This window comes from Carettochelys insculpta, chromosome 3 (genome assembly GCF_033958435.1).
Source record: "Carettochelys insculpta isolate YL-2023 chromosome 3, ASM3395843v1, whole genome shotgun sequence".
Lineage (NCBI taxonomy): Eukaryota > Metazoa > Chordata > Testudines > Carettochelyidae > Carettochelys > Carettochelys insculpta.
Genome location: NC_134139.1, coordinates 32,805,171 through 32,822,476, shown reverse-complemented (window position 1 = coordinate 32,822,476; position 17,306 = coordinate 32,805,171). Strand labels below are relative to the sequence as shown.

The following is a 17,306-nucleotide window of genomic DNA, read 5'->3' as shown; positions in this document are numbered from 1 at the left end:
CAGTCCAGTGTATCTGGACCCACGCCACCAGCATGGACTGGTGGGACAGGGTCGCCATAGGAGAGTGGGACAATGACCACTGGCTGCAGAACCTGCAGATGTAGAAGGAGACTTTCCTGGAGATCTGCAGCTGGCTCACCCCCATGCTACAATGCCAGGATACCTGGATGAGGCCGGCCCTCTCCCCGAAGAAGCATGTGGTCATCACCATATGGAAATTGGCCATCCTGGACAGCTACCGATCCATCAGGCAGCAGTTCAGGGTGGGCACATCCATCGTCAGGGCTGTCGTCCTCCAAGTAAGCCCTGCCCCAGACCCTGCCCCACCAGCGGGAGGGCGGGGGCCAGTAGGCTCGGGGGACCCCAGGCACCAATTGGAAGGGAGCAGGGTGGCGGGGCAGGGGGGAGGAGGCAGGCCTAGCCCAGAAGGAATACCACATGGCCGCTGCTGGAGGGGTCCCTCAGCAGGAGGGGCCCAGTAGGGAGGGAGGGGGTGGAAGGGGGCGGAAGGGGGCAGGGACCCCTCTGTGTTTGCCCACGAGTGTACCCATTCCCCTTCAGGTTGTGAGTGCCATCAACCACGTGCTGGTGAGCATCAGGGACCTGGACGCAGTCGTCAAGGGTTTCTCCGCACTCAGGTTCCCCCAGCGCTTCAGGGTGATCAAGGGGATACATCAGGGCCCCGGACCACCGTGGCAGCCGACACGTCAACCACAAGGGGTACTGCTCCATCGTGCTCCAGGCAGTGGAGGACACCCGTGGGAAGTTCACGGACATTTATGTCGGCTGGCTGGGAAGGGCACATGACACACAGATCCTGTGAATTCCACCCTGTTCCGCAGGATGGAGACCAGAACATTCATGCCCTGGTGAGAGCGTGCTGTCAGGGACATCATGATACCTCTTTGCCTCATGGGCTACCCGGCCTACCCACTCCAGCCCTGGCTGATCCATCCATACACGGGCCACCTCACACCCTCTCAGGAGCTGTTTAACTCCCGGCTCACACGGGCCCGGTATCCTGGCGAGTGTGTTTTCGGCTGTCTGAAGGTGGGGCTCAGGTGTCTCCTCACACACCTTGATGTGGGGGAAGAGAATCCTGCAGGTTGTGGCCGCCTGCTGCGCACTCCACAATCTCATCAAGACACATAAGGGGACGCTGCCCCAGGGCTGGATGGTGGAGATGGCCCCCTGCTACCAGCAGCCCTCCGCGGCCCCCAACAGGCGGCTCGACAGTGACAGGCTCCGGATCTGGGAGGTGCTTCAGGAGGTGTTCAGCCAAGGGGACTACTAACCCCTGCACCCCTCCCCACAGGCCCCCAACCCCCACAGTAATCAGGGACACGGGGGGTGCAGAATGCTAACATGTATTTAACCCTCAACCTTTATCAACCATGAGCAACATGAACAGTAAATGGTGAATAATAAAAATAATGACAAAAACCTGATAGGGAGTGAACTATATACACGGGGGTAAGGGGGCAGGGGCACTTAAACTTGGACAGGGAGCGGAACAGGAACAGTGGGGAGCCCTAATCAAGGGATGGGATGGAAGGCCACAAGCCCCAGCACCCCTCCCACCCCGGGTGCACAGTCCCCCGCGGGGCACTGATGGGGCCAGAAGCACTGTCAGGTACAGCCTGTCAGTACCTGGCCCAGCCTCAGCGGAGGGGCCGGAGGGGGCAGGCTGTGGCTCAGGTGACCCTCCATGGGGCCCATTGGGGCCACAAGCATGCTGCAAGGTCCCTCAGTGCAGCATCAGGCAGGCCCGGGAGCAATAGGGTGGCCAGGTCTTCAGAGTCATGGGCTGGGGGCACAGGAGCAGCTGAGGGACCAGAGGGAGAGGGAAGGCAGGGGAGCAGCAGGTGGGGTTGTAGGGGGGCCTCCAGGGGGGCTGGCCCACTAGGGCCCAGCCCACGGTGCGGAGCTTCCCCACTACCTCCCACCATGTGTCCTGCCTCCATTGTAGCTCGGCCCTGTCGAGGGCCAGCAGTCTTTCGGCGAGGGTGTTCTGGTGGCGGAGGGCCGCCACGTAGGCCACGACCTCCTCCTCGTGGTGGCTGCGTTGGGTCCGGCGCACCCGTGGCCGCTGCGCAGCAGGGGCTGGTGTGGGGCCAGCTAGTGGGCTGCTGGGTCCTCCGGCCTGGATGGAGCTGGCAGGCCCCGGGCTCCTCATCCAGCTGCCCTGGCCCTCGGGTGGTACTTCTGTTGAGAGAGAATGGGGGTGGGTGGGGGACCTGGGTGGCATGGCCCCAATCTCCCCAGCTGGTTACCCTCTCCACAGACCCACAGGATGGGCAGGTGCCAGGGGAGGCCACCGTGTGGGCTTGTGTGCACTTGCCACAGCGGCCACTGGGCATGATGCCAGGGCCAGGGCACTATCCATGGTGGCCCACCCTGGCAACGGGCTTGTGGGTTGGGGGGTGCTCACCCGTGGGGGGTTCTGGATGCAGCTATGCTGCCCGGGGGGGGTGCCTCAGCACACTTGGGGGGGGAGCGCTCCATGGGAGAGGGAGCAGGAGCAGGAGCAGGAGCGGGGACAGGCTTTGGAGTTTCATGGCCCAGGGCTGGGGCCCAGGTGTCCCCCCTCCCCGCATGTGCTTTTCCACTGTGCGCACTTACCTGAGGTAGCCTTGTATATGTTGGGTGATGCCTGACAGGAGGAGGCCTGGCTGCTGGCGGTGGAGGGCACCGTGATGATGAGAAACTCATCTGTGGACTCCCCATCAGATGGGACGTCCACAGTGGTGGGTCTCTCGTCATCCTCCTCCGGTGCAGCAGGGGGCTCGGGTGCAGCTGTCTCCACGGTGGAGTGGGGTGGGGAGGTGTCATCCGCAGTCAAGAGGTCCCAGAGCTCCTGGTAGAAGGGGCAGCTGGCAGGGACACGGCCGGATTTGCAGGCACTATGCTGGGCCCGCATGTACTTCTGCTGCGGCTCCTTCACCTTGCACCTGAGTTGCTCCAGTGTCCAGGAGGGGTGACCATGGGCAGCCAGGCCCTGGGCGATGCGAGCAAACACTGGGGCATTCCTCCAGTGCCCACTGGTGTCCCCGAGGACCTCCTCATTGCACCAGAGCCCCAGGAGGTCCTGGAGCTCTGGCTCAGTCCAGGAGGGGGCCCTCCGTTTTGGAGCCTGGTTGGGGTCTTGGCTGCCCTCGTCCAGGTTCCTGGGGCTCCCCTGGGCAGCGCAGGGTGCTGGCCATCCCTGTGGGTTGGGACTCGCTGGGCACTGTGGGGCCTCGGGGGAGTGTGGCAGGCAGCCCTGCACGCGCTGCCTCTCTCATACTCTCAGCTTCCTGCCATGGGGTCTCTGTGTCCTTGCAGCTCTAAAGGCTGCAAGGACCTGGAGACCATAGAGGCCCGCTGGGGGTGTCTAGAGCAGCCCCACTCTCCAGCAGGCTGTCGCCATGGAGGACTGCTCTTTTCAGAAGTAGTAATCTGGGAATGTCTACACATGCCTTCTTCCGGAAGAAGGTCCTCTTCCTGATTCTGAAACGGAGTACAGAATCTGGAAGAGGGGACACCTTCTTCCGGAAGAAATCCGAAAGAGTGCCTTGCATATGTAGGACGCTCCTCAGATCTTCCAGAAGATCTTGCCTCTGTAGAAATGGTCTCTGGAGTCCAGCCTTGATTGTATTTCATAACTCCTATGCTAGGAGCTTTGAAGACAATGAGCAGAAGACTCTCATACATCTGGCCTCCCATGCAGAATTTCTGCCAAAATATGGCTGCACTGGAAATATCCAGCTACACTGAAAAACTACCCAATCAAGCGTGGGATTTTTTAATGTACGTATATAGTGCTTTTAAAAATTTCACCCTAAAAACTAACATCATAAATCTTCATCTGAGCAGAGAACTGACTAAGTGCACATGTTTTTCCTTTCTTGAGGATGTTAACTAGTAAAAGCACATTATTTCAAAACCTATTTGCATTTAAACTTATCATGGAATAAGCCAAAAGTTTTTGAACGTAGATGTCTGAAGTTAGGATCCGTAAGCCATGCAGATAACCATACAATCATGGAACTGAAAGGAACCTTGAGAGGTCATTGAGTCCAGTCCCCTGCATCCACAACAGGACCAGGCACCATCTATATCAACCTGACAGATAATTATCTAATCTGCTCTTACCTATCTCCAACAACAGTTCCACAATTTCCCTTGGCAATTTATTCTAGTGCTTAACCACCCTGAAAGTCAGGAAGTTTTTTGTCACATCCAACCTAAGCTTCCCTTACAGCAGCTGAAGCCCACTGCATCTTTTCCTACCCATGGAAGTTAAGAATACATTTTTCTCCCTCCTCCTTATAACACCCTGTTACATACTTGAAAGTTCTTAGGTCCCCTCCAAGTCTTCCCCTTTCGAAACTAATCAACCCGAATACTTTCTGTCATCCCTCTAGATCATCTAGATCTTTAATCATTTTTGTTCCTCTTCTCTGGACCTTCTCCAGTTTCTCCACATCCTTCCTGAAGTGTGGTGCCCTGAACTGGACACAGTATTCAAGCTGAGGCCTAATCAGTGCAGAATGGAATGAATGAATTACTTCTTATGCCTTGTTTACAGCACGCTAGTTAATGCATCCCAGAATTAGGTTTGGTTTTTTTGCAACAGTGTCACACTGCTGACTCTCATTTAGCTGTGGTCCACTATGACCCATAGATCCCTTTGTACAGTACTCCTTCCTGGACACCAACTTCCCATTTCCAGTGCGTGAAACTGATTGTTCTTTCCTTAGTGGAGTACTCTATACTTGTCCTTTTTGAATTTCATTCTATTAACCTCAGACCATTTCTCCAGGTTGTCCAGACAATTTTGAATTATAACCCTATCCTCCAATGCACTTCCATCCTGCCCCACCCCCGACTTTGGTATCAGCCACAAACTTTATAAGCATAGTCTGTATGCCATTATCTAAATCATTTATGTAGATACTGAACAGAACCCATCCCAAAACTGATCCCTGCGGAACCCCATTTGTTATGATTCATTTTCAGAAGCTCTGAGACCTCACAAATGCCAGTGAAATCAAGAGTTCAGCATCTTTCAGAAGGGGGAAAAAAATCAGTCCATCTTGATTTAGGTGCATCAATGTAGTTCTATTAGCCTGATTTTAAACATCCAGGAATAAAATACAACAATTTTTATAGTGAAAGGGACCATTTGAAGTCATAAAAAGGAAGGTGCAAAGTAAAAAAAAAAAAAAAAAAAAGGTTCCTTATCAGTTTAATGGGTGGAAAATATTATAAAAATGGCTACCTACACCATTTTAAACAAACTTTTTCATTTCTTGTACCATACTCCAGAAACTGAAGAATAAACACACATTAGAAATAGCTCATGAAGACTACCTTTTTCCAATGTTTCAAACCCTGGAGATGGAAAAATCTGATCAGTGACCTAGTTTATCTTTTGGACCTCTCACTATAAATTTACAAATAGCTTCTACATAATCTGTTGAGAGTTCAACCTTTTTCCCCCTATATATACCTCCATCCAGATTCTGTCATATTCACTAATCCCATGCAACCAGACTTGACCCACAGTAGAGCTTTGAGTAGAAAGCCTAAGTAGTACACCCTTTAAAGCCATTTGCATATAACTGAATTATAAAAACCAGAATGTTTATCTACAATGTAAAGGTACAAAACCCTGTTCTCCAAAAGATGTTTTGTAAAAATGGATTTTCATGGGGGGGAAAAAAAAAAAAGTCTAATAAAGCAGTCATGAAGAATTCTAGCAGCAGGAACCCACATTTTCTCTTTTTATTTACTAATGGAAAGGGGGAATTTTGAGAATTAAACGCTGGAAATTCCATTATGGGAATTAAGATACAATGGGTATTTGCCAACCAAAAAATCACTGATTTCGAAAAAGATTAGTCCCTAATCATCCTCTTCTGCAGGATGGCTGAGGGATAGTAATTATGACACAATGTATGCTGTTGCTCACAACCTAGTCAAAAAGCAACAGTATAGTACTGTTTCCAAAAAAAAGAAACTGATAAACTATCCTTCTAAAATAAGAAGTTTCAAGACTGACTTTTCAATTTCCATTTGTGAATTAATCACACTTATAGCAATAAACATTATGCACATACTTTCCAAAACAGAATTCCAAGACCTAGTCCTCCTATTGAAAAAAGGAGCAGAGAAAGAGCCCAGCAAGTCCTTGGCTATCAGTTCTATATTCGCATACCATTTATGTTGATTGGACCTTTTTTGTAGTTCTGATGAATCTGATGCAGATACATATTTTGTATTTGTGCAGGACTCTAAGCACGAAACCCAATGGATGTCCAGAACCCTGTTAGTTTAATGGGAGGCATGCACAGGTCAATGCTAATGGATCTAAATTGACTGATGTTTGAGGCCCCTGTCTATACCCTAACTTTAACCTTTACTTTTTCCTCTCCCTACAGAGTTTTTTTTTTTCAAGTGTTACTTTTTAAAAAAAATGTCTAAGGAAAACAGTTTGAGTTTTGTTTTAAAAAGTAGACAGCCTCCATACCTTTTCATCCAAACCTGGTAAGAAGTTGTAAAAATCCGAGCCCTTCTTTAGCAACTTAGATTACTAGGAGCTCATCAGAAACAAATCTCAAATATTCCTGTGTTTTAAAAGGAACAAACAAAACAAACAAAAGGATGTGACCTCTAGCACAAGCTACACTGTAGTTTCCTGGGGACAACACGCATTACAGGCATGAAATGAAAACTACCTAATTCACATTGAAGTCCTTCTCACAACAGGAGAATGGTTCCACATAAAACCCAGACAGAGTCATCTCAGCAATGGCAAATCAGGGAGACCACTGCAGCGCCACACTTTGAGAAGCCTCATGGACCAGCATGATTAGCCGGCACAGTCAGCTCCAGAAATGATGTATTCATCATTTCCACCCCAGATCATGCACTCTGCACCCAGGACTACTCTGCCTACAGATCAAACCAAATCAAATGTTAAACCTATAGCTCATTAATAAGTTATAATTTCCCTACTTCTATTTTTCTAGCCACAACCATAAGACTGATGTTGTACAGAGGGAAGAAAACCCTTCACATAGAATTCACAAGATATTCCCTATGAAATGAGACTGCATAACTTGATTCCCTCTTTCTACAGAGGGAATCTCCTGGTCATCTGTTCAGTGCTTCATTGGCTCACTTCCTCCCTCGCTTCTTGGATTTGAGAGCATTACATACATATTTGATTTTCTAGTTACGCTGTGACAGATATAAAACAATCAGTTCTTATCAAATGAAAAGGACTACTGACATCTATTTAAGATGCCCAACTTTAAATTTTTCTTTAACTTAAAAGTAATCCTGGGTTGAAGAGTACCCTGTTAGCACGCACCATTCAAACGCAATTCCCAAACAGTTTCTGCTAAAACCCATAAAATTTTAGTACATCTATCCAGCATTTTCATACAGATGTTGGGATTCATGGAACATGAATCCATACACAGACAAATAGAATGAGAAGTGTCAAAAGTTACAAATGGATTAGTTTAACATGTTATGTATTTGAGGTAGGCTGTTTTAACATTAGATATTATTTTTAGTATTAAAGTTCACCTCTAATTTATCTGTTAGTCTACTGCAGAAATGTTTCAATGTGCCTACCTGAATATCCAATAATGTTGCCAAACCAAGTCAGGAGCTTCAAACCAAAGCTCTGATGGGCAACAATAGATGAATGCATAACCTGAACCTTCAGTGGCTTTGTCTGACGACTGGTATTTCTCTTAAGAAAAGAAAAAAGGAGGGGGAAGCTTAGTTAAAAGTGAACATCAGGAATGACATAAGCTTTGTTTTAAAGAAGCATAGCATTCTGTATACTAAATTAAAACATATCACAGGAATTAACATGGAGACCTATTACCAAGAAGCAATCTATCACAGTTCTTTAACCTCCAGCACAGGATTATTTCCAATAGTTCATTAACAAGAGAAACCATCAGTACTATTCTCACTTTTTTTAAAGCTGCAAAAAATCCAGCCTAATACCAGTTTCCTGAATTTCCTTTGTTGATATCCATAGTATGTTCTGCCTTCTCCTGCCCAATATAGGCCCACACTAGTTAACCGTATTTCTAATTAGTAAAAGCCCAGTTATCCGAACACTTCAACTATCCCCCAGGTCAGTCAGATAAAAAGGAGTGCATTGTATAATCTTCTGACTGCACTTTGAAACAGTATACTGTATTTTGAATTATTATATAAAAAAGTCAATAAAAAACAAGCTGTTTTGAAGAGTTTTTGACCCAGCCAAAAGACAAAAAACAGCATGTTTAGTCATTTCTCCCCCCCACCATTACCTTTCCTTTCCTCTTGGACACATATTTATAACCTGTCTCTTACTGATCAGCACCCTCCTGAAAACCTCAGGAGGAAAGTATGAATGTGAGCTCCCTCCAAAGCAATGCATAAGAGTGATGCAGCAGCTGACTTCTAAGAAACCAGTGAAACTAACTTCAATATGTTTACTTTGTGGATGATTTAAGAAATATATTGCCCTTTTGATTTCTTACCTTGCTACTTAAGCTTTAACAATAGGTAAAGGTAACCAATACAGAAATGCAGTTGACTGTGTCCTTTCAACTAAATAAAACACCAAAACCTGAAAAGTCATTCTGGCTACATTTACACTACAGAGATCTTTCGAAAGCTCTTCTAGAAGATCTCTTTCGAGAGAAGTTCTTTTCAGAAGAGAATGTCCACACACAAAAAAGCAGATCAAAAGAGTGATCTGCTCTTTCAAAAGAAAGCATCCACACAGCCCCCACTCTTTCAAGAGACCAGGCCAGGGATCAAAAAAAAAAAAAAAAAAAAAAATTCAGGCCCCAGGAAGACTGCTCTTTCTATACACCTTTTCTTGCGAAAGCAGCTTTCAAAAGGGAGTGTTCTTCGTGTAATGGGAAAGGAAGAGTGACTTCGAAAGGAGCACTGCATTCTTTTGATTTACTTTCGAAAGGACACTTTGGCCGTGTCTACACTGGCAGAAATCTTCGAAATAGCCATGCTAATGGCCATTTCGAAGATTACTAATGAGGCACTGAATTGCATATTCAGCGTCTCATTAGCATTAACACGCTTCCAGGCGCACTTCGAAAGTGCTGCTTTCGAACGCCCACAGTACAGCTACATGGAGGTCCTTTTCGAAAGGACCCCAAACATTTCGAAATCCCTTTATTCCCCTCAGCTGAAGGGAATAAGGGGATTTTGAAATGTGTGCGGTCCTTTCGAAAAGGACCCCCATGTAGTTGCACCGCGCCATGGGTGTTCAAAAGCGTGCTGCGGCCAGAAGCTTGTTAATGCTAATGAGGAGCTGAATATGCAATTCAGCGCCTCATTAGTAATCTTCGAAATAGCCATGCAAATGTCTACACTGGCACAAATCTTCAAAATGGCCATGGCCTCTGTGGGATCTTTCAAAAGAGCCTGCCTCTTTCAAAAAAATCTTTTGAAAGAGCTTGCTAGTGTAGACGCAGCCATTATGTATTTTTGCAGAACCTAAACAAGCATGCATCATGAAAGCATCTTCTCAGATATCTTAACTTGTTTTTCTCACCCCAATGTATTTCAGTACTTGAATATGAATAAAAAACATATAATCTACTACTACATATACAAGAAATTGTTTCATACAGGCCATTGACTTGAAAAGCTCTGATGGCAAACTGATGTCCCTATGAAAAAAATTTGCTTACTTTATTCAATTTTTATAGCTTAAGTTCAGTTTTACAATTTGTTTCAACAATTATTTCAGTAATAAATTATTTCACTGATGAAGTGAACAATTTGTACTATAGTAACACACTATAAATGTAGTTCCTTGACTTTATTGGAGTTATCTGATAACACATATGATTCTAGGATAGCTTAAGCAATTTGTAAATTATCTGTGTGACCTGACTAGCAAATTTGTCCAGCGTTGTTCAGTCCTTAAATTAATAGTGACGTGGGTGTTTTGGAAAATAAAAGGAAAGTGTATGCGCTTTACTTAAAATTACTATATTTTTCAAAACTTTTCCTCCACAGCTCCAGCCCCAGCCATTCCTCACCTGCCAACTCTTTACCCTGAGCCCCACACTCAGCTCCCTGCCTTGACTCCTGCTCCCCTTCACACACAATCTCCCCTGAGCGCCCCACACCAGACCCCGTGCCTTAAGCCCCTCCCTCACCCACAAACCACTTGTTGCTCCCCTTCCTGTCTCTCTCATGGAGCAAGGGGAAAATGCACAGCTTGCCTGCACCCCGCCCTTCCTAGCTGAAGTGAAGAATGCAGCAAACTTTTCCCGTCTCTCCCTGACAGAAAGAAGGGGAACAGTAATCAACGAATCTGGAGATGAGGGAGCATCTGTTCCCTCCTGTGCACAACCAAATTTAAATTAGGTAGCTTTAAATTAAGAGAGGAACATATATAGCGAATTTGGTGATCTGCGCTCTTACTGTTTAGGAGTTCTTGCACAGACAGTCACAACTCACAAATAAAGTCTCTCAAATATATAGTAGATGTGTAGTCACAAAACGATCGTGACATATACCAAATATTTTTCAAAAGAATTTCCCATGATGTGACTGGAATGCGCTGCTTTCCACAGTAAGAAATTTGCTCCAATATGGATGAACATGATTTCCTCAGTTCCTTAAATCAGCTACAAAAAAAACACTTCATCTTAAAGAATAGATATATTTTCTCTTTTCTTTAGAAAAATATTTTGTTAATGTTCCCCTACAGTAGAATTTGCAAACCTGGATTTAGTTAAAATTTCTACAAGTTACCAAAGAAAGAGGCTACAATTCACACACAATCATTGATGCCTCATAGGTAAATATTTGGCAAATTCTAAATCTTAAAAAAAGGAAAAGCACAAATGCATTAGACATCCACCTTTATTATTGCCACTTGCCAAATAAACAAACAAAAATAAAAACCACCGTAATATCCGCTTCCCAATCTGAAGTTATCCCTTCTGACAACAACCAGTTGAATGTGATCTAGAATATTAGTATGTCAAGCAGGGAATAATTACGTCAATGAGATAATTAACAAAACTTCTCCTTTCATGCCAGTGCACCTAACAATGAAAATGTGAAGAGAAAAGCCATCAAGGAGAATTTTGTAATTAAGAAAATTTCTCTAAGATGTTATACTCTTTAAGAGTGAAACAAAAAACATTATTCCAAATGCTGATCAAGTATTGAGGATTACAGAGATGGAAATATGATTGGTCAAAACTGCTACAGACCAAAAATTCTTGTTTCTTCAAATGCCCTGGCATGATGAATAGGCCACTGAAAGTAGTACAAGAATACGTAGAGACACTGTATTGCCACCCTCAACCTCTGCCAAAGAGTTATTAGTAAAAATTAGTATTCTGCACATAAAATATCAAATATAGTATTTCAAAACTGTGCTGTTCTAATCAATTTATGGGAATCTAAAAAGAATGGATTAAGTATGTAAGATCACTCACCACTATTACTGATTTTGCTTGATCACAATACTGGAAATCTCCATACCGAACTGATCTACGTCCCTTTAAATATATAAAAACAACATAATAAGCAGCTTGTTGAAACAAGCATAATTTTAACACTATATCTTAACATAGTTGAGAACAATAAAATAACAGGTAATGAGTAACCATCTACATTAATCACATTTGTAGTTGCTTTTCAGAGAACAGTAGCAATACTGTAATATATGCCTGATGCAGCATTCAAGTGAGGTGATTCTGTTCTAGCTAATTTAAAAAACAGGACATTTTATATCACATGATACAGTAAAGGCTTGGTAGGGCTCTAGGTTCACCTGAATAGTCTGATAGCACCTACAGTGCTGGCTTTACCTGAATATGCTGGAGATCCAATAAACAGCAGTTCAAAAGTGTACAGAGTTGATTTTTTCATGTTGTATTATTTAAAAATGGCTTTTTTTTAAATGTAGTACTGATAAACTGGGTTGTTTTCAAAACAACAAATCAAGTGTAGTCTCTTGCCGTTATTTAAAAGGCATTTAAATACTCAGCAAGGCTTGGATAAAAAAAAATTAAATCCTTGAAGTATGACCCAAAAATACAGAAAAACTGACATTTTTGGGATCTAACCAGGGGAGTGCCCCTGTTAAGTTGCCATTGATTACTCATCACCTATTACAAAAATATTATCTGGGACAGAAAGAAAAACTGAAAAAGTCACATTCAACTTTAGACATTTCGAAGTCCCAAACTGGCTCTCTCACGTCCCATGAGCAAAAGAAACCTAAGGATAGAAAGAAGGCCCTAGAACAAATGCCTACCCTGAAGGAGATAGCCAATAGGTTGACGTAGAAATGAAAATATACCTTTCCAAGGAGGCACAAATGTAGCCTGGAATGAAAAAATTCTATCCTCAAACACAGTCAGCTGTGGGAGGTGCAGAACAATAGTCTTGAGGTCAATGGGCCCCTAATGGCAAAGCCAACTAGGTGCTAAACTCCTGCTCTCTCCAAGTGCTGTGAAACTACCAGCTCTCTTCTGTTACCTCCTGAAAGTTTTTTATCTCCCAACAGGCAAGGGAGGAAGAATACTGGGATGGCTCACAACCACTTTAAAGAAAAAAAGCTCTAAGTTTAGTCACACATATTCACCCTGATCTCACTTTAATTAAAAGTTCTGTAAATTACTTACATCTCTGTCTACAGTTGTTGCAAAACCAATGGCCTCCTTCTGTGTACAGTTGACAGCTTTCTGGAGAGTGTATATAACCTGTTCATATGTGTGGACTTCATCATTAAAAAGCATGCAGTAGTAAGTGTCACTCTTCTCACTATAAAATAAAGACCACCATTTATATAATTAAGTATTTTAATAATTTCCCACATGCCAGATAGGTAAATTTGTCTCTATCATCATACATTAACAGAGCTTTATCCTGAAGCTCCTGAGTGCTTTCAATTCCCACTGAAGTCAGTAGAGTTAAAAGGCATTCTGTACTTGAGATGAGTGCACAAGCACCTTGAAGAATTTAACACTTAGGCTACAGTTACACTACAGCAATCTGCCTACAGAAGTCACTGTTGGAAGAGATTTCCCAACAACATTTCTGTCAACAGAATGTGGCCACCCACAAAAGCCAATCAGAAGACCACTGCACTTTGTCGGGAGAGTGGCCTGACTACCTGGCTGCTCTCTCGACAAAACAGGCACCCAGAAGTACAGCAAACAGGGCTACCCATTGTTCTGGATGTTGAGGGCCTCCCAGAGCATCCACACAGCTTTTTTTGTGGACAGACTCTGTTGACACCTGCAATATACCTCATGGCTGAGAGGTGGAACACTGCCAGATAAAGTACTCAGTTTTGCAGACAAACTGTTGACAAAACACGTGTGTAGATGCTCCACGAGTTTTGTTGACAAAACTCGCTAGTGTAACCATAGCCTCCAGGAGTAAAGATGCAGAATGTTAAGTTAATCTAACAATTGTTGACTTTACTGTGACTTTTTATATTCTGGATATCAATTTTCTAGTAAGCAAAAATTAACTAACAAACCTGTTCACACAATATGCTCCCATAGATTTGGAACTATTCTCCTATCCCTTTCTTTTCTAAGTCTTCATAATGGTCTCTCTCCAGCAAGCAGCTAGAATCCAGAAGTCTTTTACAAATCTAGGTTTACCACTTCATCAGACACTAAATCAATAAGTTTGTCAGCTGTCTCCATACTTTTGTCAAAAAAACAAAGTTAAATCGGAGTTAAATATAATTCTGCAACTTCCACCATTTATAGTATTTTCTCACCTATACCAGAATTGAAAAAACCTAACATAATGCAATTAAATTTTAAACAAACATGTTTTAGTCCTTATATTTCCATCTAGAGTGATAATTCTCAAATTGTAATTCACGGACCAATACAGGAAGGTTAGAATTGAACCGATTGGTCTAGTGGCACCAATTTCTCTCCCTCCCCTCCAATTGTTTTAAGCCACTACACAGAATTCAATACTATTTTTCCTTGTAAACAATCACAGCTGTTACAAAGATATTGCCTTAGCACCAGCAACACGAAACATGGTCTTTGCAATCACGATAGGGAAGACACTGTATGAACCTCATGGTGAAAAGTTTTGAAAGGCACCTGTGTACATTACCTTCCAAATGGAATTTAAGGATAGCATGAAAACAGACCTCAACAAGTCAGGACCCAAATCAGTGATCAGCATTACCCAAAAGAGCCATAATAGCGTGTCTTCACTGTTTCCAATTACTCTAGTACTAGTCATATTTAAGCAGTATGACAGGAAATCTTTAGTATGTGCACATATGTACATAATTTTTATGGTAAAAAACTTAATTTGTTAATAAGTTATTAACTTATCAATTTGCACTAACACAGTAAAAGCATAGACTGATTTAACTATTCACACCACACTGTTTTAGCATCATATGCTGCGAAGAGCCTCAGAAGACACAATAAAGAGCCATTTACATCACAAGGGCCGTGTCTACACTAGCCCCAAACTTCAAAATTGCCATGCAAATGGCCGTTTCGAAGTTTACCAATGAAGCGCTGAAATACATATTCAGCCCCTCATTAGCATGCGGGCAGCCGCGGCACTTGGAAATTGACGCGCCTCGCCCCCGCGCGGCTCGTCCCAACGGGACTCCTTTTCGAAAAGACCCTGCCTACTTCCAAGTCCCTTATTCATGGGAATATGTCCCAATATGTCCCACAAATGTCCCAGATAATTCATGGGAATAAGGGGACTTGGAAGTAGGCAGGGTCTTTTCGAAAAGGAGTCCCGTTGGGACGAGCCGCACGGGGGCGAGGCGCGTCAATTTCCAAGTGCCGCGGCTGCCCGCATGCTAATGAGGGGCTGAATATGTATTTCAGCGCTTCATTGGTAAACTTCGAAACGGCCATTTGCATGGCAATTTCGAAGTTTGGGGCTAGTGTAGACACGGCCAAGAGCTGCAGTCTGAGCATCACTGATGTAGACTAAAGTGACCTCTTAAGGTCTATATTTTCAACACCTGCAAATCTTGAAAACCTCAGACACTAAAAATTTACTTACATGCTCTCTAAACCAGGTGGCAATTCATTTTCTTTTTCCCATGTTAATATATCTACTGCATATTGAAACATGATAGCAAAAATATTATAGGCTCTTGCTATCATATCTTCCGACATATGCACCAGAGGATCCTGAAAAGTGAAATAGATTACAGTGAGAGAGTAGAAAAGACACTATAAGAAAATTAAAGAAAATGAGCAACAACAAGAACCAATAGAATTTGGGCTTAAACCTTCATTTCCAGTACCAGCTTGAATTGTTTATTTCTTTACTTATATTTCATTTCATTTAGTATATTTATTCTCAACTATTACCCAAACCACATCTCAAATGTTGTATTCACATTAGTTATAGCATGTTACAAATGATAAGCAAGATTCAACATGCCAATACACCATACTTTATTTCTCTCATTCTTGCCTGTTTCTATATAACCATATGATAATTTGTTGTTAAAAGTTTCTAAGACAGAGGTACTCAATAGCTACATCTAAACTAGAAATTTACTTGCTTTGTATTTTGATCTACACGTTAACTTTATACTATCCCATTTAATGCCACTAGATGGAATTTTAAATTCCAGCAATTCACTAGTTCTGTATCTCTTAATTCACTTTCAAAAGTAGTAATTCAATGCAGAAAAAAAAAGTCTGTAAATGTGCATGAATTCCACACCAACAAAAACAAAAATTGATCGATAGATAGATCAATAGATAAAAACCCTTTAAGAATGCCAGTTTGATTGTAATGTCTCACTAACGTGATTACAAGCAGGTCAGAAATCTGTACTGAATTCACCCCATGTAAACATGGGTGGAAAAAAAACAAACAAAACAAAATATAACCAAAGCAGAAAATGGCCCAAATTTGTACATGTCATTTCCTCTTATGAATTAGATGGCGATGCGGGGGGAGGGGAAAAAAAACTGGAAACTGGCTGCTTGCACCCAGAACAGTTTCAGCTTCATGTCCCTGCTTTATTTATTTTAAAATATCTCACATTCATAACTTAGGAGGAAAACAGAGCAAAAGCCAAGAGAATATGAAGTCGGTTCACTTAGCCCAAAGCAGTGCAATGCCATTGCTTAAACTGCAGCATTAGACAGCATAGCAACTAACACTGGCAGATAATGGGTCTATTTTTGGACAAAACATGAGTGATTAGAAACTACTGGAGAACAATCACATTTCATTATTTAACTGAGATCCTTATGGCCACAAAACTTGGACTCAAACTAGAAAGAATGTTTGCAAAAAGTCAAACTTATTTCAGGCTGGAAAACCAATTCCTTCCTTCTTAAGAAGTTTTTCTACAGAGAAAGATTTTATTATGAAGAAGTACAAACTCCTTGGAGTAGCATTCATACAAGAAGAACTAACAAGTGGTATCATCAGCAAGTCATTCATGACAATAATATTCAAGTAAGTTTTACTGCAACTCTCTCATCCGATTTTGAAAAGTAATACACTTGTTCAGTAATGTCACCAATGCTGAAAATTAAGTTTTTTCCTCAAAAATTGTGCATGAAATATTTTAAAATTAACTCATTATTAACCATCCGTAAGATTCTGTAATCAAGTAGGAAAGTTAAAAAGGATGTTGGTCACAGCAAAGATTCCTAGTTTTATTTGCCCACCTACAATTTCAAATTCCTTAGAGTAACTGTGATCTACTCCTGCTACACTACAACACACTTATGTTCATCAAAATGCAACATAACATATCAGAGAACTTCACTAGAACAAAAGTAGAACATTGTCAGGCATGACCATCATTCAGAAAGCCTTTGGAGGACATCATACTTTTTTTTTTTTTTTTTAAAGTGAAAGGGTTAAAGGAATAAAAAAGAGTGAGTGCTCCTGAACCAGTACATGCCCCAGCTTCTCTGTGTGCGCACCAAAAAGGGCTTAAGTTCCCTCAGAGCCGGTGGAGAGGAAATGGAGATGCAGGGCAGGCTCCCCACATAAATCTTCTGGGCTCTAGCATGTGGCACTAGCAGTCCATATATAGAGCTCGGCAAATTTGAGGATATCCATGAGTACCCAATAGCTCATTTTCGTGGATACGGATGCAATACAAGTTTCGTAACCATGCAGGTCTCTATCCATCTGTCTTTCTTGGATAACATACTTCTTGTACTACCAGTTAATATGAGTAATCCAGTATCTCCACTAGCAGAAATCTGCTCCAGTGCTGAATATTCAAATTTCAAGTGCCCCCACCCCCACCGATGTCT

The 17,306-nt window shown here is 43.0% G+C and overlaps 1 protein-coding gene across 3 annotated transcripts in view; it reads right to left on the bottom strand.

Annotated features, from left to right (window-relative positions):
- The window catches only part of UBR2 (ubiquitin protein ligase E3 component n-recognin 2), a 112,441-nt gene that overhangs the window by 82,128 nt on the left and 13,007 nt on the right, over positions 1-17,306 (bottom strand). For all 3 annotated transcript variants that reach the window (XM_074989593.1, XM_074989592.1, XM_074989594.1), the window contains exons 5-8: positions 15,070-15,200; positions 12,681-12,819; positions 11,487-11,549; positions 7,630-7,750 (exon numbers count right to left, since the gene is read on the bottom strand). In XM_074989593.1, coding sequence (XP_074845694.1) covers positions 7,630-7,750; positions 11,487-11,549; positions 12,681-12,819; positions 15,070-15,200 — 454 coding nt within the window. The remainder of the gene's footprint in view (positions 1-7,629; positions 7,751-11,486; positions 11,550-12,680; positions 12,820-15,069; positions 15,201-17,306) is intronic.